General features: G+C 41.6%; 1 protein-coding gene across 1 annotated transcript in view; it reads right to left on the bottom strand.

Annotated features, from left to right (window-relative positions):
* Positions 1 to 410: 410 nt before the first annotated feature.
* jph3b (junctophilin 3b) overlaps positions 411 to 27,857 on the bottom strand; it is a 48,355-nt gene continuing 20,908 nt past the window's right edge. Inside the window, exons 2-5 of the mRNA XM_053505178.1 lie at positions 20,742 to 21,546; positions 6,967 to 7,091; positions 2,807 to 3,606; positions 411 to 837 (exon numbers count right to left, since the gene is read on the bottom strand). Of these exons, the coding sequence (XP_053361153.1) occupies positions 757 to 837; positions 2,807 to 3,606; positions 6,967 to 7,091; positions 20,742 to 21,546 (1,811 nt within the window). The 3' untranslated portion in view covers positions 411 to 756. The remainder of the gene's footprint in view (positions 838 to 2,806; positions 3,607 to 6,966; positions 7,092 to 20,741; positions 21,547 to 27,857) is intronic.

Genomic DNA, 27,857 nt, shown 5'->3' with positions numbered 1-27,857 from the left:
AGGATAAGTGGGTCAGAGTGAGAGTGAGTGAGGAGCCCCCTAGTGGTGGAAAAGTGAACGCACAGTTAAACCAATGTAGTGATTTTCGCCGACTTAAGAAATCTTATAAACTAACGCACGTTAAATAGTGAGTCACGTCTTACTTTCACGTCATTAATGCTGTAATATGTTTGATAGTTTTCCCATTAAACCACTGAAATCTTTATCTCCACATGATGGTCATCCTCCACGCTGTGGGGAACAAACAGTCATGTGTGCAGGTATGTGGAGTGTTTACTGGATCCGGTCAGTTCAGGGCCGACGTGTGTGTGTACGGGGTGAAAAATTCACACGGAGCCCATTACATCAACACAGCGTTCCAATGGGGTTAAATTCACCTGTGAGCTCACACCACTTCACACACACACACACACACACACACGCTTTTCATCTGTTATGTCAAAATAGCCACCTTTCGTCCAAGCCCACTTACCGATAATAAACAAAAAACAAAGAGAAAAGCGATGGGAAAAAGTCAAAATCAAAATAAATCTAAATAAAACAAGAGCTCTTTGGAGAAGTGGAAAAGAAAAAGAGAAACGCTGAGCCCAGAGTTGAGTGAGAATCCGATTTTGTGTCTCCGTCCCTTCCCGCCTCCTCCGTCCTCGTGGTTTGCGTTGCGTTTCCTCGAACCGGATCCGTGTCCGGAGATACAGCGTTCACACCCGATCCGTACAGCAGATAAACAGAGAGGGAGTGAAGGAAACGACTAGAGTCCTAAATAAAAAAGTGAATGAACAGAATGGCAACTCCGATGTTGAGCAAAATCACCATGACAACCAGAATTGAGCTGGAGCCCTGAGAGAGAGAGAGGGGGGGGGGGGAGGGACATCAATACTTCTTAGTGTTCTTTAGTCAAGCAATTTGTTTGACATTGAGATCACACACACACACACACACACACACACACACTTGAGGATCTAAATCTGACCCTGGTCTTAACCTCGGAAAAATGTGGCCTTTATTCTTTAAAAAAAATCATTAACAAATTAATCTATAAATGAATGACTGGACAATACCTGTCAGATAAACACACACACACACACACACACACACACACACACACACACACACACAGTTTGATCGTGGCACTCAGCAGATCATTAGGATCGGTGTGCTCAAGCTTCAGCGTCTGACTGCATGTGATTTTTAATTGATGTGATTCTGCAGCTGTGGTTGAGCCCACACACACACACACACACACACAGACAGACACACACACACACACACACACGCACACACACACACACACACACACACACACACACACACACACACACACACACACACACGCACACACACACACACGTACACGCAACACGAGCATCGCATGCAAGGCATGAAATCAGACCATGATGAGTGAAGCGTGTTTCTTGCAACAACAACACGTGCTACAAACCACACACACACACACACACACACACACACACACACACACACACACACTGTCATGGTTTAATCCAAATTAGATAAATATCATAACAAATTGGCATCACTGTGACATTAACAGAAAACAGTCATGTAAATTTATGTTAATATATTTAACAACAAACACTTCAGATTTATTAAAAATATATATAAAACACACACTGAGTGTGTGTGTGTGTGTGTGTGTGTGTGTGTGTTTAGTGTGCTGGTGTGTCATGTAAACCTGTTTAACACAACTATCCTGCCTCTCTGCAGCTATCTACACACACACACACACACACACACACACTCTGTAAGCTGCACACACTCTACTATTGGTTAATATCAGAGCGATGCTTAAGCTGTTCCCTAGCAACAAGGTGAAGCAGCCAATCGGAGTCCACTTTAGCGAGCTGCTGTTACCAAGGTGCACGCGGCCGCCGGCGCAGTGTGTGTGTGTGTGTGTGTGTGTGTGTGTGAGTTGTTTGGCCTGCCTTGTATTGCTCTCTCCGTCCACCTGTTTTCACATAAAGGAGTTAAAGTTCTCAGAGATCAGGGTTAACCCCAGGACACGTGCGCTCCAGACCGAGACGCCACGCAGACACACCTGGGTCGAGACGTCTCCAGCGTTCAAATGTATCCTGCAGTTTCACTGATGTACCGAATCAACGGTCAGAATCGGTTCACATCTTACCCTCTAGTAATTTAGGTAAATTTACAAACGTTAAACGCTTTAAAATAGAATCAATCAAAGTCTCAGTTCTTCTTCTTTGTGAGTTTATGTTAACTCCCAGCCGAGTTCCTGTGATGTGTGAGTGGTGTTGGTGAATGAGTGTGTGTACAGTTCACACACACACGCGTCTCTTTAGCAAGTTATTAACGACTGATCTTCAGTGACCGGGCGTTTTCCACCCGCTGAACGTTCACGTGAACGACTACAGTGAGCTCCGAGTCACCTCGGCCGAGATCAGCACTCACACACGTACTTCTCTCACCTTCGCACCGTTCTGATGTCTTACTGAGTCTCATCACCGTACTGTGACCGAAGTCTTCTGTACACGTCAATCACTTTTATGTCTTCCTCCACCAGAAATGTCATCATAAGTCCCTTTTTGACTTGAACGCCCCCCTCTATCTGCTACAATGTAAAGCACGGTCACATGTTCTCTTCTGTTTATTTACGGTTATTTCCTCTCCCTCGTACCTTGTGCACTACTGATGGGTTTAAATCTCTCCTAAAGATCTCTTAAACTCGTCTCAGCTGTAAAGCAATCAGTCAACTTTAGTTTTAACACAAATTGAATTTAATTGTGTGTGTGTGTGTGTGTGTGTGTGTGTGTTTGTGCGCGCACACACTCACCGAGTTGGCTTTGAGCTGTGTGCGGTTCCCGTTGTCGTGTTCTAGTGCAATGGGTGAGGATTTTTGTGGGGGCGAGAGCATGAGGTCCCTGCGCAGAGGCCGAGCCTCCAGTTTCTCCCCCGTGCGTAGACTGTCCAGCTTCTGCACCGGGTCCACACTGGGACGTTCCGTGTCTTCTTTTTCTCTCTCCTTCTCCCTGTCCCTGTCTCTTTCTCGGTCCCGGTTCTTGCCCCGGTTCTTGCCCCGGTGGCGCTCCTCTCCTTGCCCATAGGGCTTCTGGGAGTTGGAGTCCATGGGTTGCAGCGGCTTCATCTCCATCTCGTAGTTGCTCAGCTTCTCCTCGTCTTGCTCGAGAAGTCGCGTCTGTGTCCGGTGCGAAGTCCATTCCGCCCACTTCTCCCGTGACGACGGCTTGTGATTGGACGTGCCGTAATCCCTCGGCGACACCTTGTGATTGGTCGAGGAGTGCCGGTGACCGTTGGTGTTTGCCGCTCTCACGTGTTCCTCCCCTGATCCGCTCCCTACACTCGGCCTGCCGTGGCTACGACCTTCTACCAAAACCTGAATTTCAGAAGCTCCTCCCCTCTCGTCGTCCACAGCGCTTTGTCGCAGGAAGCGGGCGTTTTTGGGGCGGGCCCGAGCTTTGGAGGTGGGACTTGGACCCGGGCTGGCGTCTGGAGTGAGTTCTGTGGGAGTCGAGCCCTTCATGTAGAGCTCGGTGCTGTCTTGAGTCTCGCTCGACATCATCTCCACGTCATTGTCGCTCGAGGGCTGCGGCTTCGGCCTTTCACACTCCACTCCTGCACACACGCACACACACACACACGTTTTTTTTGTTCAGTTTTCTCTGCAGTTACTGAATGTCTATTTCGTTAATCAGAGAATTACCAACAATTATAATGGAGTGTGGCAAAAACAGAGTGCAGTAATGTATTATAAAAATAAACTGATAGTCCGGGATCAAAAACAAAAAAAATCCTAAAAATAAAACACTAAGGATGAGGACAAGGACAAAAAAAAATCAGGCACTAGAAAAGCACGGCTGGGGAAAACATGGCTTAGAATAAAATACAATGCAGACTTTATACTTATTAAATACACACTGACTGGCCAAAAAAATTAAAGTTGCTCACTGTAAAATTTCACTGGTGAGGGTGTGTGTTCACTGCGGCGCTCTCAACAACCTTCTGCAGCAACACAACATTCACTTCCATCCAGAGCCGCATTAATGTTCGGCCGAGGGCTTGTATTGATAAGAGGGAAGTCGGACCGCTCCGTAAAGTCTTCTCCAGATATTCACTGAGCTGAAAATGATGGCTCATGCTCCCAGAATCACTCGCTAAGGTTAACACTGAGATCCTCTGGTGGTTCAGTACATTCAGGTGGTCAGCTGACTTCATTTTATTGCCCCATAACGTTACTGAGTCTAGACCTGAGTAACTGATCAACCCCAGATCATAACACTGTCTCCAGAGGCTTGTACAGTGGACACTATGCATGATGGGAGCATCGCTTCATGTCCTTCCCTTCTCACCCTGACACGCCCATCACTCTGGAATAGGATCAGTCTGGACTCATCAGGTCACATGACCTTTCTCCATCACTCCAAAGTCCAGTCTTTATGATCCCGAACAAACTGAAGACTTTATTCTGATAAGTCTCAATAACGAGTGGTTTTATTATGGACACACAGCTGTTTAGTCCCAATCCTGTGGGTTCTCATCACACTGTGTGTTATTTTTATGTTTGTTTGGCCAGGCAGTGTGTTTATTTTATATTCTTTATACCATAAGGCTTAATATTTCTCTAGTAGCAGCTCTCGCTCGGGACACAGGCGGAGGATGTTTCCTGTAATGACAACATAAAGAGGACGTCTCCAGTGTAATACGTTACTGTATAATTACTATAGAGGTCACGATGGATTTCAGTGCACTTCTAAGGCAACATTTATGACACAGCACAGGAACCTCTGACCATATAAGGATACATGGTGAGTGTGCCAAAACATTATAGTGAAATTGAATTTTATATATACTGAGATTTTACTTGATATTTTTGCAAATTTATTAAAAATAAAAAATCTGAAAGTACATAAGTATTCACACCCTTTGCCATAAAACTCAAAATTGAGCTCAGGTGCATCCTGTTTCCCCTGATCATCCTGTTCCCCCAATCATTCTTGAGATGTTTCTGCAGATGTTTTTGAGTCCACTTGTGGTAAATTAAGTTGATTGGACATGATTTGGAGAGACACACACCTGTCTATATAATGTCTCACAGTTGACCGTTCATGTCAGAGCACAAACCCAGCATGAAGTCAAAGGAATTGTCTGTAGACCTCCGAGACAGGATTGTCTCCAGACACAGATCTGGGGAAGGTTACAGAAACATTTCTGCTGCTTTGAAGGTCCCAATGAGCACAGTGGCCTCCATCATCCGTAGGTGGAAGAAGTTCAAAACCACCAGGACTCATCCTAGAGCTGGCCGCCCATCTAAACTGAGCGATCGGGGGAGAAGGGCCTTAGTCAGGGAGGTGACCAAAACCCGATGGTCACTCTGTCAGAGCTCCAGAGTTCCTCTGTGGAGAGAAGAGGACCTTCCAGAAGGACAACCATCTCTGCAGCAATCCACCAATCAGGAACCTGAAGAACTCTCAAACCATGAGAAACAAAATACTCAGGTCTGATGAGACTCTCTGGCCGCTCTACCAATTGGTGGATTTATATATATATATATATATATATATATAGACAGGTGTGTGTCTTTCCAAATCATGTCCAATCAACTGAATTTACCACAGGTGGTCTCCAATTAAGCTGCAGAAACATCTCAAGGATGATCAGGGGAAACAGGATGATCAGGGGGAACAGGATGTGTCTGAGCTCAATTTTGCAAACGCTGTGAATACTTATATACACGTAATTTCTCAATTTTTAAATTTTTAATAAATTAGCAAAAATCTCAAGTAAACTTTTTTCACGTTGTCATTATGGGGTGTTGTGTGTAGAATTCTGAGAAAAAAAAAGAATTTAAGAATAAGACTGTGACATAAAATGTGGAAAAACTGATGCGCTGTGAATCCTTTCCACGTGGACGTACAGTACAGTACAGTATATATATATAACATACAGTGTAAATGTGGGTGTACATTATTGTACTTATGTGCTTGTGTGTTGCTGCTGTGACTGTGTAGAGATTTAGTGAAAATAAATAAACAAATAAATAAATAAACAAACGAACATAGGTCCACAGAATAATAATAATAATAATAATAATAATAATAATAATAAGTGTCTTTACAAGCCCGGTGTTTTCACAGATTTTATTTTATTTGAGCCACAATCACTTTTTGGTTGCTAGGGGGTTCACATAAAGGGAGAGGAAATATGTGTGTGAATGTGTGTGCGTGTGTATACGTGTGTGTGTGTGTGTGTGTATATGTGTGTGTGTGGGTTTAAGCTTGATACGCGTGGGCGCATTAGAAAGGTCAATCCTGACCTCCCCTCATTTTCCTGTTGCCTGTGCCATCATTCACTCCCACACCGCCCTCACCCAAACACACACACACACACACACACACACACACACACACACACAGCTCCCTTATACCACCCACAGCAGTCAAAAAGCTCAAGTCTAACCATCATTTAAACACATTTACTCATTTTAAACGCTACATTTATTGAAATTCAAAATATATATTTATAAATTAATCTCTATAAAATCTCTACTACAGTCGACACTCCAAGCTTTGTCGTTAGTCTCCTTTTTTTAAAATAAGCAAATGTATAAAATATATTATAATGAATAAAGGTTGCCATATGTGTAAACACACTTGAGTGGTACGACGCACTGACACTGGAGACTCCTTCCATACATTTTCCATAAACAAACATCTCCTCACTTCCCCGCGAGCGAGTCGTCGCTATAGGAACTCTATCGTATCAGGACGAGTGTGTTAATATAAACCCACACTACAGCCAGAACTGCTGTTATAGAGAATAAACCAATCAGAATCCAGGATCGAACGCCGTGTTATTTAATACTTTTATATATTTAATTAGTGCGGCTGATTCAGTCCACCCACTAGGGCTTCACGTCTGAGCTCGGCTGGGATCTGACCAAGTGTAAGCGTGTTAGTTCGTGTTTCGGGTTCTCACCGTTTCCTCGATGCTGAAACGAAGGTGAGAACTCTTTAGCTGCGATTCTGGCCAGCCTGCACTCCTCCTGCGCTTTCTGTGCCGCCGTCATGGCCGCCTCCGCCTTCCCCCTCGCATGGGCCGTCCTGGAATAACAATAACAACAATCATCATCATCATCATCATCATCATCACTGTATTAATCAGTTACAAAAGAAAAATAAAATACAGAAACGAATACAAATTATTATAACAGCCTTACTTTGTAAGATTTCTCTCGTAAGAGATGGACAAAGAAACATGTTTTAAATAAATAAAAATAAGACAGAATGTTCTGTAATCAGTGAACCTAAAACTCGCACTAGTTAAAACCTCTTAGTGTGGTCCGATGGAGTAAAAAAAGATTTTATAAGGGCGGAGCAAGAGACTTCATCGCTGATCGCTTCATCTGGTGTGAAGTCCATTCCGCCCACTTCTCCCTCGACGACACCTTCTGATTGGTCGAGGAGTGCCGGTGACCGCTCTCACGTGTTCCTCCCCTAATCCGCTCCCTACACTCGGCCTGCCGTGGCCACGACCTTCTACCAAAACCTGAATTTCAGAAGCTCCTCCCCTCCCGACGTCCACAGCGCTTTGTCGCAGGAAGCGGGCGTTTTTTTGGGGCTGGCCAGGCCATCCGCCCCCCTCATGGGTCCAAGTCTCTTCACCCTTGATTTCTCAGTTTGGTTGTTGACTGTTGGTTGTTGTATTTCTAATTTCTAATTCTGTCCAATGACCTAAATTAGGCACAGGTGGACTCCAGTCGAACTGTAGAAGCATCTCAAGGACCACGGAGTAGGACCAGAGCACCAGAGCACCAGAGCTCAGTTGTGGCTTGAGCCTACAATCTCCAATGTTTGTACCTTCCTGTCTCCTTTTGGATCTGATCTTAACATGCTAACGCTCCCATGCTCTCTCTCTCTCTCTCTCTCTCTCTCTATCCATCTGTATAACTTCCACTCTTCATTCCTCAGGATTTCATCAGGAAGTGTTAAAACAGTTTGTGCCCTGTGTGGAAGCAGATGTAGAGTTTGGAGACGGGAAGCAGAGCTGGAGGCGTCAGAGGTGGAGACGCTGTGATTCTCTTTGGGAGAGACATCTAAAGACTCACAGTCCAAACATGGTGCTAAAAAGCGTCTCACCTACAGTAGGTGAAAAAGTTTTCAGATGGGATCATGTTTCACCATTTTTAATGTTTCTTATCTCGAAATAAATAACAAATATAATTTGCCCTTTAAAGTCCGTAGTGTTCGTAACTAAAATTCAAATCTTTCAATTATTTTGTCATTCAGATGAAACTTGGCCGATTTAGATTTCACATGAAAAGTCATAAATCTGAAAAAGTCTATTATTGTAAAATTGTAAAGATATTGAGACAGGGTTACTGACACTACAGATGTTTTTGCTTTTTAAACTTTAACCAAAAACCAATTTAAGTCACAGTTTTTACAGTTTTAACGTTTACACCAATTTTACCTTCAATACAACATTTCAAGAAATATGAATAATTATGATTTTAAATGCTTATCGTTTGAAGTGAGACAGTATAACACTGGAAAATGTCCACATATACAATCATCTCTCTAAAACGGCTGAAGGGAGTGATTTGTCGCGAGATCGGTCACCTCCATATTACATAAACTTCACCAGGAGCGTCTTTGGTGTGTGTGTGTGTGTGTGTGTCAACATGAGGCTCCACCTGATAAACAATACAGTGGACGAGATCCGAAACGCTCCTGCGCTTTAAACTCACCACTTTGTAAAACTTCACGTTTCTCAGAAGTCGTTCAACGACACAGGATGTAACGAACTTCAGCAAATAACAATATTTCAGTTGTTACGAGAATTTAAACATTTCGGCTCACACACTGTTTTAACAGAAGATGATTATTGATTATTTTCTCTAACGGTCTTTTATTCCTGTGTCTTGGTGTGAGTCTGCACGTGACCGCGTATCCATTTCCCTCTTTCTTTTCAGTTCAGGTCCCCTGTCTCACTCTCTCACTCTCTCAGGCAGCAGGTCAGGTGTGTGTGTGTGTGTGTGTGTGTGTGTGTGTGGGCATGCTGTGTGCTAGCGTGTGATTTGTGCTGAGTGGGATCGAGCTGTGACGGCTTCTCTTCACCGTTCGTGTGGGTGTGTGTGTGAGGGTGAGGTGAGCCGAGGTGGGACAGGCCTTTCTGGTTGTCCTGGCAACCGTAGGAGAATGTGTGAGGGAGGAATGGAGTGAGAGAGAGGGAGAGAGAGGGAGAGAGAGGGAGAGGGAAAGACGGAGAGACAGAGAGAGAGGGGGAGAGAGACGAAAAGAAGGAGAGAGGGAGGGAGAGAGAGAGAGAGAGAGAGAGAGAGAGAGAGAGAGAGAGTGAGAGAGAGAGAGAGAGAGAGAGAGAGAGAGAGAGATGCTGCGCTGGGAAAAAAAGAAAAAGGCAGGTGGATAGTAGGAGGACGAGAGTGGACATGATAAAACATTTATTCACTTTCAGTCAGTTTCCTGGAGATGTGTGTGTGTGTGTGTGTGTGTGTGTGTGTGTGTGTGTGTGTGTGTGTTAGATAGTGTAGATTGTGTTTTTCGAGTATAAGCTATTTAAAAGATTGCTCACTGACACACAGTACAGAGACGTAAAGGGTAAAAAAAAACAGTCCGTTATTCGAGTCCAGGGTTTGTGAATCGAGAGTCGACTCAAATGATTCAGAATCAAATTCACTCACTCGGACTGATTCAGTGTAGAAGAGCAAAATTTCTCACCAAACAACCATTGATAAAGACCACCTGTGTATCTGTCAGTCTCAGTCAAGGAGGCGTGGCCTCTGTCTCAGTCTAAGTGAAGGAGGCGTGGCCTCTGTGTCTCAGTCTCAGTCAAGGAGGCGTGGCTGATCACGCCTGAGGCAAGTCACTGATGCTTTACCCATTATGCACTGCAACACACTTTTGTTTTTAAGCAGCGTGTGTATTTACAGAAGACGCATGTGAATGATTATAAAATATAATAAAGTGTAACTATAACATGTAGCTCTGTGATATTTAATTCTAAGTCTCTTGTTTCTTTCTGTTTCCTTCCTCAGTAGCAGCAGCTCCATCACTTCGACTGTTAATGAGTTAATCAGTGCATGACATCAGAGTTTCCTCTCATTCACACACACACACACACACACACACACACACACCCTCCCTAACACGCAGCTCCCCGCCTCTCACACCTAAGCACAGTATTCTCTCTCTCTCTCTCTCACACACACACACACACACACACACACACACACACACACACAGTCTCCTTCATTAACACGTAGAAGAGAAGTCAGAGCTGGATGCTGAATGTTCGGTGTGAATCGTGTAACAGTGAACCGATCCCAGACACACATGATAAAGCCTCGTCCATTTATTTCATTAACATCTTATAGGTGATAAATCAGGTAGATTTTCAGTATGATGAAGTCGATATCAGAGATTTGGTTGCAGTGGGATGTCATGTCTAAAAAGTGAAATATTGATCAAAGTGGAATGAAACTCATTTTTACAGGAAAGTGTTTCTGAGCAAAAATTGCAAATACAGCACAAAACAGAAATAAACAACATAAATAACAATTTATGCAATAGACAAACGGACATTTTAAAAAAGAAAGTAAAAAATAATCCAATAAAGCAAAGAGAAGAAAAATACATAGTGTCATTTTGTAATTTTTCAGATTAAGGTTTATATCAGTAGTAACTAAAGATAAGAGAATAAATTGATTCAGTTGCATAGTTACACATAATTTTGTGTGCTAGTTTACACACCACTAAGATCAACTGTTTAAAATAAATTTCTAATCTCTGTGCTCTGTGCCGATCGGTTTGGCGACCCCCTGATAGGAGTGGCCGAAAGAGAGTTTTATTTAAGGTGGTAAAATGTTGCTGTTCCTCTATAATACTACAGGTGGTGCTCTAAAGTATTTACATATCGACAGGCAGGACAGAGTCCTCTGGGGTAGGAGTGAATTATTTGCTAAATTTGTCTTTTGATGTTATACTTATAATACAGAAAATGTGTGTGCCAAAGAAGTTTACGTAACATCTCGCTGAGGAATCTCGCTTCCCTTTAGGTTGCTAATTTCAGCGGTTTTGAGTAGATGATTTTATACAGTATGTACCCCAAAAATGTAGCATTTTAGAATAATACACTTTTTTAGATTTATGACTTTACATGTAAAATCTAAATTGGCCAAGATTCATCTGAATGATAATTGAGATTAAGTTGAAAGATTTAAATTAAAAAAAGTTACGGACACTACAGAAAATGACATGAAATGTGTTTTTAGCTAATGTGTTTCTTTTATCTAATAAAAAAAAAAATGTGTATGCATATTAACAAAAAACTAAGCATGGATCAGGAAATAAAAAGCATTAAGAATTATGTACCATGGTGTAACTGTACATGATCCTATCTGAAAATTCACTTTCTTCACCTAGATAAGACAGTTTTAAGCGCCCATGCTGTGTTTTGGCCGTATAGAAAAAAGAAAGAGCGTTAAGTGCCTCCTGGAGTGTCTTTATCCTGCCTGTGGGTGAAGTGCAGAACCTCTTTACCTGTAGGACATATCACTGGATCGACCCATGTGTCAGTTCAGTTGGTTTATCGAGGTTCATCGAGGTGGGCTGTTTCTCCGTCTCATTTCATACATCATGTAAAAATAACTGATTTGCAACATAAAACAGGAGGAAATGTGTCTCAGGTAAACCTCAGGAGTGATTTCATCAACCACGTCCACGTGTATAACTAATGGCTTTGGAGGAGTGAAATCACTTATTCATAACTCCGCCCCCTTAACAGCAGAAACCCAGAAGTGATCCGAATAACAATGAAATTACGTTCTCTTCCATCGGCTTGTTTAATAATTAAGTTACGAAGTTTAACAATGTCACATAAGGCATTTTTTTAAATAGATGACATTATTCACACTTTATTCACGTTCCATTTACTGTGTTACACCATTTAAATTCAATTCAATTCAATTTTATTTTAACAATTGTCATTGTCGCAAAGCAGCTTCACCCAATCAAAAGAATCCCAATGATTTCAAGCATCACCCTCCTTATAACATGTCAAGTCTGCCATTCTAACCCAATCAGCCCGACATAATGATCTCCAGCCTTGTGCTCGTCAACATTCTCACCTGACACAGCTCTGAATGCTAACAGAACCTGGAGTTAAACTCCTAGCCAGGGAACACAGAAGCCCCTGACGCGCGCTCCTTGATAATAAACGTCGGTGATGTAGCTCTAATCCGACACCACTAACGTGCGTTGATGTGGCGCTGAGTCATGCTAATTTCCGGTGTTAGCTCATCAGGAGGCGTTTGGGTTCCTTTATTGCACCTAACAGCGATGACCCAGAAGCTAATCGGCTTAGCCGCTAGCTCACATCCTGCACAAACAGATCTCCTCTAATCTGTGACACACTCAGGTTGTGACCACTGCGATTTGTTTGAAATGTGGATGCTAATATAATAAGAACCACCTGAGCGATTTTGATTATTAAGTTTTACAAAAAAATCACTTAAAATTAATATTAATTAGGTAATTAATAATATTAGTTTAATACTAATATTAAAGGAAAAGCAAAAAAAAAATTGGCAAATCAAATTTTATCTAACTAATTGAACTAAACAGGTTTGTGGGCGTGGCCTGTCTAAGGTAAGCTAGCTAGTGGAACCCAAATTGCATGATGCACTTATCAGTGTGATAATCGTTTGCTTGATTTGCTGTAAACGTTTCGCTTTTAGCTTCTAACTAGCTTAAATTTACCAAGGCAGTACTAGCGCCATCCACGATACCACGATCTCTGCTACTTCATTCCAAGCTTAAATTTTCTCCTGTTCACGTTTAATAAACGTACGAAGTGCGGGTGAGTAGAAAAACTAGCAAGGAATGTCGCAATACCTGCAGCGTAGGATCGTCTTTCATTAGCATCCGACCTAACGTGCATAGGATTGGGGAAGTTTTAATTTAAACGTCATTTATTTAGATTTATTATTGTTGATCAGTCACTTCTTCTTTAAATTTCTTTTTTAAAAATAGTCTAATAGAGAGCTGAATATCATCGTGTCACAGCGTAAAACACACACACCGTTATTTATTCTTTTGCTAAATTGTATGAAACTCCACACACTCTGTGGCTTGTCTTATGTTCTTAAAACAACAAATTAAGAGCTAAATCTGGTGCGTAATGCCCTGCATCAAGTTACACACCTGTGTTCAGGTTTTAAAAGAATAAATTCTAAAAGTATATTTTAAAAAGAGCTTAAGCAAAGAGGCAGTGATGAAATAAACAAAAAAATGGTGAAGTATAGCTGCGAAAAATTTATTGTTGTTCATACGATGAAGTTTAAAAGTAAAACTGCAACTGTTTCCTTATTAACATACAGTAGCAAGCTGTGTTTTTGTTTGTGTATCTTATTAAACTTCAAAGGGGAGAATAAAAGAGAGTCTGATAAAGGATTGACGCTTTATAGCTGCTATAATGCATCGTGTGCAGGAACTTACACTACTGTTCAAAAGTTTAGGGTCACTTGCAAGTTTCTTTGTTTTTGTTTAGTGATTTATTTTCTACATTCTACAACAATACTGGGGATTTTAAAACTATAAAATAACACATATGGAATTAGGTAATTACGTAACAACAAGAAAAACTGCAACAACATTTTTTGGACGGCTTCAGCATTCCTTTACAATGTAGAAAGAAATAAACATCAGGAACCATCATGGAGTTAGAAAGTGTTCCAAAACTTTTGAATGGTAGTGTACATCACTGCAGAACATGCTGTTAGTGGAAAATAATCAACTTCATCACACCACACTGGCTCATATAGTATTTATAATATTAATATAATATTCTATAACACACCTTCGTGCCTTTGGTTGAGCAGCACGGTACAGTAAGTGTTGATTAGTTCCTTGTCTCATAGCTACATAATAAAGTCGCTACACTAGTGCAAAGACATGGTGTTTCCTATTTGTAGGTTCTAGAAGGTTTTTTTAAATTAAACTTTAACACAATCTCAAAGCATTTGTTTTGATAGCGAGCTCTTTTAAAGGTCAGTTCTACATCAATTCTACCGCTCTAGCATGTATGAGCAGCTGGAATAAATACTTTAGAAATTACTCAGATAATGGGGGCTTTTTTTCTCAATAAATGTAATTTAAATTAAGAAATGTAATAAAAAGATAAAGCATGTTCATGTAGACAATACATACTGGATCATGGTGAATATTGTTGTGGACTTTGAAGAATTTTTATTTTTGCACCGACTTCCTACTGTAGCATGCATTCAATTGGCGTCCTTCGGTTCTGGAAAATAAAAACGCAGAAGTGCCAAAACATGCAGTTCCTCAAATGACCAATAGGGTCCAGTGAGTCCAACAGCAAATCAATCCCCATTGACAGCCACATTAAAATGTCAAACAGAAATAAACATGTCTACAGCCTGCTACAAAACATGGTTTTGGTGTCAATAACTAGATTTCCCATCTGTGACAACTGTACAGGGGGTGAATTTTTATGTAACTCATCAGTTACTCATCAGTAAATTATGTTAAGTATTATGTTTAATTAGGGGTGTGGACACTTTGAGTGGCAGCTTTAGCTGTCTGCTATGGATCACTTTAGCTAACCAGCTAATTGTAGTTTAACTTACTGCAAGAAATGTAGGAGTTAACACGGGACAATGTATACCAATCTTAACATTAGCCAAATTAGCATTTTAGCTAAGCTAAAGCTAATCTAGCTAGCTTGTGGTAACTGAGATGAGTAGGCATGTTCTACGGCTAGGCTCTGTTTGCTCCGCCCATTTGCCCATTTATGGATAAACCGTGGCTGACCAGAGGCGACGTCACCGCAGGTTTGTCCAGCGCTTTGGATACGGTCCATGCATGTGCCTCATCTCAGTCACATGATCATCACCGTAATCACCGGCACCATGTTTTGGTTCATTTATTTAAAGCCCAGGTTTCAGTTGGTTCCTGGTCTGTTTTTATTCCCCCTGAGGGATTTATTTCACCGTTGTTGTTTTGAAAGACTCGTGTCTCTGTATTGCGTTGCTACTCGCAGTTCTCAGTCTCAGTTCTCAGTTTGTCTTTTCTTTTCGTTTTATGTTGTTTATAGTTATAAATAAAGATGCCTTATGTTCCACCTCCTTTAAATCGTTAAAACATTCTGTTTTTGAGGCTTCGGTTATTCTAAGAACTTTAGCAGAGTGTTGTGGCGCGCTCGCTTTCTCAGGGAACTGTGTTTTCAGTCTACAGAAAATGTCACACTCTCCCTGGTGTCCTTCCTGTCGTATTCATGCTGTGTTGTAAACGGTTCTGACCCAAAGCTGAGAGGCGGGTCACCGCACATGTTCGGCATTTACACCACGAAACAGCCTGTGTGGTACTGGGTGCGTTTTTGTGGACTCACTGATTTCACTGATGATGTCAATAATCACCTAATCAGAATAAACCTGCGTCATGTGACCACCTCAGTCGGAACGGTCTGACCCGATCCAAATGGATTTCCAATGGGAATGTGAGTGGGCTGTAAACCTCTGATAATCTGTTGATTAGGTAAAACACTTGTTCTGATCATTTCTCTTTTGTTGAAATAAATAGTCTTTCTGCAAATGTTTGCCCCACATGGGGTGACATTAGATCAGGTGATACGTTTCAGGAAGGACATTTAACTTCCAGCCCTGACCCGGACGTCTTTACTTTCATCCACTGGGTACGTGGCTGGGGAAGGAGCTCTGATTAGCTCGTCTTTTCACACGTGGTAAAACATCTAACCAATCAGAGAGGAAACTGAATTCTTGTGACCAATCATAACACAATACCTCCACTTCTGTTATATTTACGGCCAATTAGATGCTTCATAGCAAAACTGTAAACTACTGTACATGTAAAAAAGGAGGGAATGTTCTGATTAAGTACTTTAAGCATGTGAACACATCTTATCAGATCAGCATCCATGTAAGCAGTTAAGTTAAATGATTTCAATCAAAGTGTATAAATATTGCACATGTAAACGCAGCTACTGAGTAACTGGCCTGCTTTAGAGGCAGATCCCGTCCCGTTTACATTCAGTACAGTATGTAGAGTCCATGGTGCTGTATGTTTAAATAAACAATGCGTCTTCATACCTGCAACGTCATAGTGATTCACACTTTATAAAAATATATGGAACTTTGACGAAACTTGAAAATTTCCAGGCTGAGTGACTTGGGTCAACTGGTGACGTGTTCATCATGATCCCTACTAAAGAGAAGGATCCATCTCGTTTGCACTTGTGATGTTGGATAAGCAGCCCATGCTTCATTCGGAGCCGTTACAAAGACAAACATATTTATCTCACCCAATCCCAGATCAATTCCCATTCCTCATTAGTAATATCAACTCCACACCTCTTCTCCCAGTCCTCCTGCAGTCCCTCAGGCCACCTGTATCCAGTACAGACACAGAGCTTAGGACTTCACCCTCTCAGAGCCTTACTAAACCGTATCTCTTAAAGCTAATTGCTTGTCACTGTGGTGGTGCCCTCAAGGGGATGTCTTCTGTAACTCCAGATAGAGTACCTAGAGGACGCAGCACAACTTATAAAACTCGTTAAAAGCGCATAATTAAACCTTAAGGACCACTGAGAGACTTCTGAAGGGTTTCTTTAGGGAACTGAGCTCTACTCTAGGCGCTGTCTCTGGGAACACTGTTGATCAGGATATGATGATGATGATGATGACATAGATGATGAATTACCAGATGCATTGTTCAGCCGGGCAGACGCCAGGACATGGATTAGTTCCGGTTCTGATTCACATTATAGCAGCCGTAAACACTCGTTCCTTCACGAGCCTTTCAAAGGCAAACTAGAAAGAGTTGGCACTGTGGCTTAACCTCGCACCTCCAGAGTCCGTGTTCTCCGGGTTCTCCGGGTTCCTCCCAAAGTCTAAAGTCATGCAGATTAGGGTAACTGGCGTTCCCAAATTGCCCATAGTCTGTGGAAATGGGTGTGTAAGTGTGTACGTGTATGTGTGCCCCGTGTGCCCGCCTTGTGCCCTAAGTCTCCTGGGATAGGCTCCGCCCCCTGCGACCCTGTAAACAGGATAAAGTGGTAAAGACGATAAGTGAGCGAGTGAGAGAGTGAAACTAGGTAGTACACCTGTCAGTGCTTTAGCAAAATTAGCACTTAGCATGAATTGTGTTAGCATTAAGCGTATGAAGGATAAAAGAAGCAACAGCTGTCTATTTTTATTTTCCCCTTTAGGCTAGCATTAAACATTAACAGACCAAAAACAAAACCAAAAAATAAATAAATGTAATAATGTGAATCAGATCTGAGAACTTTGTTTAAAATATTCATTTAATTTAAAAAGCTTTGTAAATCAAATACAACATGCAGCGCATTTGGCACAGAATTAAACCTGTGATAAATCAATGGTAACTAGCGTTCGCTCTTCAGGATCGTAGCCTCATAAAGATGCACAATGTAATACATTTATAAATTAATTACGTTTTATTAATTTACATGTTGTTTATTGAATGTGTGTTGCTTTACCATGTTATGTGTAAAAACTCTTACAATATGAACGTCCCATTTTGTTTATTTTTAAGTGGCCCTTTCACTCTCATATGTACCAAGAAAGGGGCGGGGGGGGAGGGGGTGGGGTGAAAGGGTGTTTCAGGGTCATTCGAGGTGACGTGTGATGTGTTTAACATGTCAGTGTTCAGGATATTCTTACAGCAGGTTTATTTATTTAGGTCTGAGTCACGTTTGATTATAGACTAACGAGAAAGAACAACTCAGTTCATACACACGTTTACTTTTTGTTTATCTGTGTGTGTGTGTGTGTGTGTGTGTGTGTACTATGTGTTCATTTTATACCTGAGCAAAAGGTGTCTATATAATAAATGTGTCTATATTGGGGATTTAAGAAATGCTGTTGGGTGAATGGGAGAAGAGGAGGCTAAGCAGTGAGCAGATGAGCGCGGTTAGTGCGTAATCACTCGCTCTAAAACCAGGTCAATGGGATTTGAAGGGTGAGTGAGGATCTAGATATAGCGCATGCATACCTCGGAACGTTCACTCACACACACACACACACACACACACACACACACACACACACACACACACACTTCAGTGATATTAAAATAAAAGCCTGATCCACACAGTGCTGGTCCATTCTCAACATTCTCAATTCTGATTGGTCAGTGGGAGTAAATTCATTCCCTATAATTAGAAGGGCGAATCTCGTTCTGATACGTTATTGTTTCTATAGTAACAGATAACGAGATGCTTATTTAGCATTTACAGGAAGAGTAAAAAAATTGCTAATGCTTTTAACTTGAAGTTTTTTGAAGTAATCTGCAGAACTGAGGAGGTTAAACTTCTTATATGAACAGAAAAGTTCTTTAATAAATGTGTTATTTGTAATCGGTGCACATTTGCTCTTTTATAAGGAATAAGACACTTACAGGAACGTGTTATTACAGGAAAATAATTAGCTTCACAGGAGTAACACTAAGTCATCATTTATTATTTTATTATAACATCACAACATGGAGTGATATACCTGAGAAATAGCAGATAGCTAATAGCTAGTAACTAGTTAGAGGACATAGCGGGTTGGTTAGACATGCTAATGTTAACTAGCTTGCAGTTTAGCGTGATTTCTGGATTGCTCTCTTGGTTTGCTCCACTGCGATCCAAAACTGTATGTGTAAATCTGCCGTTTCCATAACAACCAGAGTTTGGTGGCATTTAATCAGTTAATCAGCTCCTAAAACACGTCCAATTTGTATGATTGGTCCAAGCGGTCAAAAAATTATACTTTTATATTAAAAAGGTTTTAGTCTTTAATCAGTGGTAATTCTGTGCCATTTTGCAAAACGCGATACCTCCACCTCTTACACACGTTGGATAAATCAGCCTGCAGGTCTGCTCATAATTATACACGTATGCAATTTAGTATCGATTGAATGTTATTAAGTTTAAATATATAACAGCAAACTCCTGTGTTGATTGTGATGGTGAAGGGAATCAAAGAAAGTGGCAGGAAATTGAATAAAGAAAAACATTGTTGAATTTTGTTGCGTACACAACCTTTTGTTTGTTGAAGATCATGAGAAAGATTTTAAACAATACACAAATGTCAGTTTAGAGCATCATCAGCGGCGTCCTCCACCAGTTTGACTTCAGTGGTACAGGTCCACTGTATAATGTCTATCCGTCTCCGTCAGTCGTCCCCTGAGGTTTCTAACACTACAAGGTGGTGTGACCTGAACCAGACTAAACAAACACATCAGCGCGCGACGCACAGCGCGGGCAACTCCTGTCTCCTGAACACAAAGCGCTGGTGCATTAAGTGTTGTAACATTATTATAAAAAATTACAGTGACATACATCATCTGGGAGGTAAAACTGATGTCATCGCAGAGCAGAACTTTTACATTTTTATGGAGTTTCAAATGAACAGATTGATTATAGAGAACGTTGTGCGTGGGAAAAGTATAGTTAGCTGAGAAAAAGCCTGAAACAATGTAAAGTTAAACGTAAACCCACGTGACAGACAGAGAGCGATTTGGGTTTCTGTTTATTCGTCCTCACCTCACGTCTTCCTCGATTTCCAGCGTGAACCTTCTTACTGACAGATTATAAACTTATAAGCAGCAGACCCCCTATAATCCCCCCCCCCCTTAAAAAACCAGGCTAGTGCGATTAGCCGTGCTGAGACAATCACTTGGGCGTGAGCCGTAACTCACACGATCCATTCGAAACAAAGCCTCAGTGTTACATTACACACATCAGACGCAGTTCAAACACACTGCACACACTTTCAGTTACAGTTATCGATCAAACCCCTGCTGTCGCACACACACACACACACACACACACACACACATGTCTGTCAGTGTGCTGATACATCAGCGATCCATACCAGCCTCATTCAGCTCCAATAATCTGATACATACAGCGAGTATTTCACAAGATAATTATCTTAAATGTAATTCCATGAATGTTTCTTTAAAACACATCCTGGTTTAGTTTTGATGTGAAGGTGCCTGCGTGTGTGTGTGTGTGTGTCGATCGCTTCAAGTGCTTTTGTGCATCATGTTGCATTTACTGTATTCAGGGATTTTTTTAAATATTTCTCACTCGACTCGATTATACAATCCACCGAGTCTGGGTCTGCTGTAGCCAATCAGATCGCAGGAGAACTTCTCATTAAAACCCACGAAACTCCAGACAGTCACACCAGATACAGATGATCAACTAATCTAAAGGTGCCAAGTAGGTGGGGCAGAACACTGCGCAGGATTACCGATGCTGTGTGTGTGTGTGTGTGTGTGTGTACTTTAATGTATACATACCGTATCATTACATGCTGTAAGTGTTTCTAGATCTGTATTTAATTACACTATAAGAAAAAGCGAAGTTGGTAAAAAATAATAATCTGAAGTTTCACTGGATTCTTTAAGAAACTTTCTTTCTCGATCTAAGATTAGCTTTTTTTCTGGCAATATATATATAAGCCCCGCCTCCTAGCTACATCATAACTGTAAATAAAGTCATCCAGGAGGGACATGGCTCACAAGAGAGGTGAGATCAGATGGTGTTTTAATCGCCGTTGTGGCTCACCAGCAGAGGGCAGTCCTGAGAATCATTCCTGTGACAATCCTAACTTTCAATAGAGTAATAACTCCTCCCCCTTTTCACTCCGAGCGTGACGTGCGATGACGCTTCACACTCACCTGGACAGAGCGATCTCGGCCTTCTGCTTCGCGATATCGGCCGCCTTTTCTGCGCCTTCGATGGCACGGTCCACTTTCTCACGGATCTTGCTGGCACGTAGCGGGATCAGATTCTTGCGTTTGCCGCTGACCAGGGCGTTCTGCTTGTACTTCCCCTCCTCCTTGGTGCCGTCTGGAAAGGTGGTGCAGCCGTAGCCGTGGCGCTTGTTGCTCAACCACTCGCCTTGGTAGCAGAGACCATCCGAGCGCCGGCTCACGCCGCACCCGGCACGCTTGTCGTTCCTCCACTCGCCTGCGTAGCTCTCGGTGGCCGTAGCATCCACGCCGTCATCGTCGTTGCCGTCATCGTTGGTGTTGGGGCTGGTGGGCAGGAGCTCCCCCTCGGCCTCGCCCAGACTGATGGTGGAGTTAACATCGGAAGCGGCAGAGCTCACCGTACTCATGGCCGCCTCGCTGCGGAACGAGCTCTGCTTGCTGCGTTGGCTGGCCAGCGAGCTCTTCGACTCGGACTTGCGCAGACGCAGGCCGCTGAGCAGAGAGCGCCGGAAAAACAGACCTTTCTTTTTTGCCTTCAGAAGCTCCGCCTCGCTGTGCGCCGTCAGGACGAAGCCTCCACGCGACGCCGCCGGGCTGATGCCGCCCCCAGTGCCGGGTGTCCCTGCCGTGCCGTTACTGTGCTCCGAGCGCAGAGAGTTTATGGAGGTGCGCAGGGGAGAGCGGATCACGGCCGCCATGCCGTATGGGACGCTCTGCCGAATGCCGTAGCCGTGCCGCATGCCGCCCACCCACTGGCCCTGGTACGTACCTGCAGAAGGGAAAACACAAGCATGGCATGGAGTCAGGAAAGGATACGCTGATATGATTTTTACATTTAGGCCTTCGCCAGACACCCTTATCCTTTGCATTTCATTATACATGTGAGCATTTGAGGGCCGTAAGCAAGGGCCCAACAGGCACAACTTGGCAGTCGTGGGATTTGAACCTGGGACCCTCCGAACTCCGAACCACAGTGAGATACGCAGTGAAACGCTTATACGACCGCCGGTGACCTTAAAAAATATAAGCTTATAGATAAGTAATAAATATAAATAAAAAAGAAATACAATAGAAAATAAATTTAACTAGGATAAAAATTTAAATATTCTGTACAAATAAGGACATTCTGTACAATATAGCAAAATATAGAAAATATACAAATTTAGTGTAAAATATAGAACTTGTGCAAATTAAGTGTAAATTAAGAAAAAAATGAAGAAACTAAATAACTGGGAGCTCTGCAAATCAGCAGAATCAAAAAGTGACTTATCAAAGCGACTTGTGTGTATTTATGCATGAATGTGTCCATAAGTGTCCATAAGTGTCCAGGATGAGTGCGTAGAGACAGTGTCATAATTGTGGATGTTTAAAAAAAAAGGGTATTACCGAGTGACCCCAGATTTTTACAAACCCAGACATGGAGAGAAAAAACAACTGGCTTAAATTCAGGCCCAAATTTTAACATTCTGACTGTAATGTTTTTCTTCTCAACATTTCATTTAGCTCCGGTTGCATTAATTGTCACTCACCATGAATTTAATGTTTCCTCTGTATAGTGGTATCGCAGGATTACGCCACAGAGTATCTTATATACTATTATCATAATTATTTTATGAATGAATGAGTAGAACACCTGATTCCTGCTGTATCCTGGTACAGTATCTTAATAACCCCGCTAGATGAAATTCTTTACCGTTAAAGGTTAACATGGGACTAAATGACGAACGGCCTCAGTACTGGTCCCAGAGACTGGCAGCAAAGCAAGATGTCCGACCTCATGATCCTACAGTGTTTCGCTCTTTACAGTTTATTCATAAATAATGAACTTTACATCAACACAGATATTTACATCATAGGATGTTGATGTGGTCCAAAAGCTGCCTTTATTATCTCCATCTAGAAGGTAATTGTTTCAGATAAGAAAGCAACGTGTGTTGGATTTCTCTCCGAGCGTATATTCAGGGAAGCTCTGAAGCGTGTGGGTTTCCCCTGGCCTCGGACAGAGAGTCGGCGAGTCAGGAGGCGTAGATGATCGGTGACTTGGATGATTCATCCTTCGTAGGCTGGCGCTCTGAACACAAATTAAACCCAAGCCCAGGACTTGCTGTTGCTTATTTTAAAGCGTTCTTAAGAGACTGTGTTAATTACACACTCAGCGTTAGTGTGTGTTTAAAGAGGGCCTGGGAGCGAGCATGGGAGTGTGTGTTCCTACCAAACCTGGATCATTAGAATCACCCATCATCTGCTCTCTTTCTCTCTCTCTCTCACACACACACACACACACACACACACACACACACACACACATAAGGGGATAAACATATTTCGAGCGCATTAAGAATCAGAAACTTGTCATACTAAGCTAATTATTGGCATTCAGGCTACAGGAAAAGCACGAGCTCCAGCAAAAAAGTGAAAAAAATTAAAAATAATTACACACTGGGAGTGTTCGGAGTTTTATTTTATTTTATGTATTTTTTCAACTCCAGAATTCATTAACCGTTAAACGAGTCCTCATGTTTGCAGAATGTCTGACGTAATTTACAAAAAAAAAAAACATCCACAAAATGTAATTGTGAAATAAAACATAAATTATTTAAGAACAAAAACACATCAGGATGTGTGGTTTTTAAAAAGGAATAAACTGTTACATTGTTAAAGCTAAAAAAATTACATTAATAAACATATCTGAAAGTTTTTTTAAATCATCCTAATAACTTTATTATTTAAATTACATATAAACTGTTATGCCACAATAATATTTTTTAAATTCTTTTTCTTAATTTTCAAAATATCAAACTTTCTATGTATTCATAGTTACTGCACTTTTAGCAGATTATAATGTTTATTTAACAAGTTCCTGTTTACACTTACTGTATTGTATAAGAATCCAGCCTTTCTTTTTTCTCTTAAATTATATAATGAAAAAACATACATCAATAAAAAAAAGCAGTTTGTTGCTAAGAAAGTTTAAAGTTTAAACTCCTCTAAAACTTAAAGTTACAAATCACTGACACTGGAGACTCCTTCCTGAAAGGTTACATAAATGTTTAAATAAAAACTTTATATGGGATTATTATTCTTATTGTTATTATTATTATTATTATTCATTCAATTAGATTAAAATTAATTTGTATAGTGTTTTAAACAATTGTCATTGTTGCAAAGCAGCTTTACATCAAAAGAAAATTATGAAAACTCATCTGAAATTAGATATTATTATTTATTTATTTATTTATTTATTTATTTAGGAGCATTATTATTAAAATTCTTGTTTTTGCTGTTAAAAGAAACTCATAAACATCTCAGTCTTATTTGTGCAAAGAACTTTTTTTTTTTTAACTTATTACAGAATTTTTTTCTTCATCTCCTCAGCCACAATCCTACTGATGGCTAAATGAATACTTTCTCTCTCTCTCTCTCTCTCTCTCTCTCTCTCTCTTTTTTTTTAGAATTATAGCTCAGTCTTTAACAAAGCTCACAGTAAAAAGTGAAGGTAAAAAGCCCAGGTTTAAATCTCGTCGCTTTTATTTGCGTTCATAAAACCTCTGGATGAAGCGTGACTCACCAAAAAGCCACTCTCATACACAGATGGTCGTTTTCAAGAGCTCTCTCTCTCTCTCTCTGTGTGTGTGTGTGTGTGTGTGTGTGTGTGTATTTACACATTGAATTCTTTTGGTGTAAAACCAGCCTGTAATAAGAGTTACTGTTTTTCTTTCTTTTACAGAGATGTGAATCAGGACTTATTTTTCCCCTCGCTGCCTCTGATCAGCGCTCTGATCTTACACTGTTTATTCAGGTCATTACATGCTGAAGTCTAATTAATTCTACCTTAGAAGAAAAGAAAAAAAAGCCATGCGTGAACAAAATACTCTATTTATGTTCTTTCTTTGTGTTTCTCACTTATTGTTTAAACATGAAACTGTATTCTGTTTTGTGTGTCTTCAGTTTTCTGGCATCTTTCTGTTCCTTTGCTGTTTCCCTGTTTCCCTGTCACTCAGGTCTGTGTGGTTTATTCTTGATTCACTTTCTTCCTCTTTTGTTGGTTGTTAAGAAATGACCACCGTATTAACCAAATGTACATCTATGTCGAGCATTAAGCAAAAATTAATAAACAATGTTTTTAAATAATAACAGCCCAGAAATTTTATAAACCAAAATCAGAAAAAAACAACAAAACTAATCTGCAGCTTTTAATTTATTAATCCCACAAAAATGTAATATACATAACACAGCTAAATTGTTTATTTTAATTGGACCATAACTGTTTCCGTCTTGTCTCTGTATATATTGTAGCGTTTTTACGCCGGGAAGAATGCTGGAGAGACGAGTGAGCTTATTTGCTGCCCAATGCAATGGCTGGGAGTACTTTATTCGGCACACAGCTGGTATGGCATGAGCAGCACCTTCACTCAGGAGCCTACATCTAATTCAGCGTCAGCCTGAACTGGAGCACATTTCACACGTCACACACCTCAACACACACACAACAGGGCCGAAATCACTAACCCAAACACCTTTCCCCATCATGGTGAACACACCGACATCCCCGCAAGGCATGCTGGTCGTCAGCCGCCGCCCCGCCCACGCCACAATATGCTGCATTTTAATGTCTTAGCTTTAGTATTAGTACTTATCCCATATCCTAGCGCTAGTTCTTTTGTATCTGTTCAAATTTTTGTGCTTGATCTGTATTTTAATAAAACCCCCAACAAATGAGAAAAAGCACAGATTTAAAAGTGTGAGAGGAATAAAACTCTCTGTGTCGTGATGCTACAGTAAATCTCACTAATACTGGGCTGCGTCATACAACGTCTGGAAGGCGGTGAAGGAGGCGAAGCAACGCTAAGGGAGAAAACTAGATTCACAACTTCAACAGAGTGACTCTAGGAGCCTGTGGCAGGGACTTAGGACAATAACGGACTATAAAGCACCAACATCCGGTATGATGAACGCGGACGTGACTCTGGCAGACGAGAGCGATGCTACTAGCTACGCTAATGGCTGCAGACAGGAAGACACTGCCAGCAAGGGAAATGCGTTCATCATCTCCGAGCATGATGTGAGGTGAGCTTTCAGGAGAATGAACACCAGGAAAGCAGCAGGACCAGGCGGCATCTCAGGTTGAGTCCTCAGAGCCTGCGCAGACCAGCTAGCACCTGTGTTCACTGAAGAATTTAACCCCTCCTTATCTCAGCCGGTGATCTCCACATGCTTCAGAGAGTCCATCATTGTTCCTGTTTCAAAGAAACCACATCCTGCTTCCCTCAATGACTATCATCCTGTAGCCCTCACCTCAGTAGTGATGAAGTGCTTTGAATGCCTGGTCAGAAACTGGTCAGATGACGCTATCTCTCATCTTCTCCATACATCTCTCACTTACCTGGACACTAGAAGGGGGAATTATGTTAAAATGCTTTTCACCGACTACAGTTCAGCATTCAATACCATAATTCCCTCCACACTCACCAGCAAGCTGGAGCTCCTGGGACTCAGCTCATCTCTGTGTCTGTGTGTCTGTATTCTATTTTATTCTGTTTTCCAATTTTCTAACTGGCAGACCACAGGCAGTAAGGATGGGTGGACATGTCTCAGCCTTCCTCATTCTCAGCACAGGAGCCCCCCAGGGTTTTGTTCTAAGCCCCCTGCTGTACTCATTGTACACACACGACTGAGTAGCCTCTACCAACTCCACCGCCATCATCAAGTTTGCTGACGACACCGTCAATTGTTGGCCTTATCACTGACAACGATGAGACGGCCTACCTGGAGGAGATTGGAAATCTGGAGAATTGGTGCCAAACTCCTCCTGAACGTCAACAAGACAAAGGAGTTGATAGTAAACTTTAGTACGGAGCAGGAGTGGAACTACCAGACCCTCATCATCAACAGGAGCCCAGTGGAGAGAGTGGACAGCTTCCTATACCTCGGTGTTCACATTACGCAGGACCTGTCGTGGTCCTATCACATCAACACCAAGGTGAAAAAGGCCCGACAGCGTCTTTACCACCTCAGACGCTTGAGAGACTTCAGACTGCCCTCCAAGGTGCTCAGGAATTTCTACTCCTGCACCATAGAGAGCATCCTGACGGGAAACATCTCAACCTGGTTCAGGAACAGCACCATGCAGGACAGATGAGCTCTACAGAGGGTGGTGCGATCAGCTGAGCTTCCTGACCTGCACTTAATCTACAGCAAGCGGTGCTGGACCAAGGCCAGGAAGATGGTGAAGGACCTCATTCACCCCAGCAATGGACTGTTCTCTCTGCTGAGGTCAGGAAAGCGATTCCGATCCCTGAAGACCAACACAGAGAGACTGAGGAGGAGCTTCTTTAAGCAGGTGATACGGTCTCTTAATCAGTACACCACACAGTACTGATCCATTTTGCACGTCCACACACATGTTTCTTGCATTCACTCTGGACATTCTGGACATTTATTGACACTAGTGGTCACTGCACACCTGCACATTCGTGGACATTAGTTACTTATTCTATTTCATTCTGTTTCCCTGATGCCCAAAAGTCACTTTAAATACGACACTTTCAGGCATATTTGCACCCCACCTGGACATTTTCATTTATATTCAACTTTATTCCCTCACAAAAAATCAATCAATTCTAGGTTTTTCTTATTTTTCTTATATTTTTCTCATATTGTATATTTTGTATTGTACAGATATTTTATTCTTTCTTAGTAAAATTAATTTCTATTTTTCTTTTTTATATTTATTTCCTATTAATAGTCTTTTATTCAAGCATTTCACTGCATACCCTACTGTCTATGACTGTGTATGTGACAATTTTAATTTTAATTTAATAAATGATTATTTCACTAAAACCCCCTGACTTGGTGCTGTCCGTGGTGCTGACAAGTGACTCTCTCTCTCTCTCTCTCTCTCTCTGTCTCTCTCAGAGCACTTAGATCTGTGCCATCATTTTTTGTCTATCTGTGTGTGTGTGTGTGTGTGTGTGTGTGTGTGTGTGTGTGTGTGTTTAAGTGTGTGTGATGTAATTATGATCCCAGCACGCCAGTGATTCATTCAGCCTTCTAGAACATGCTGCTATTACCCGAGTCACC

The sequence above is a fragment of the Clarias gariepinus genome, chromosome 10 (assembly GCF_024256425.1).
Source record: "Clarias gariepinus isolate MV-2021 ecotype Netherlands chromosome 10, CGAR_prim_01v2, whole genome shotgun sequence".
Taxonomy (NCBI): Eukaryota; Metazoa; Chordata; class Actinopteri; order Siluriformes; family Clariidae; genus Clarias; species Clarias gariepinus.
The sequence above is the reverse complement of the archived record's forward strand: the minus strand, read 5'-3'. Positions and strand labels throughout refer to the sequence as shown.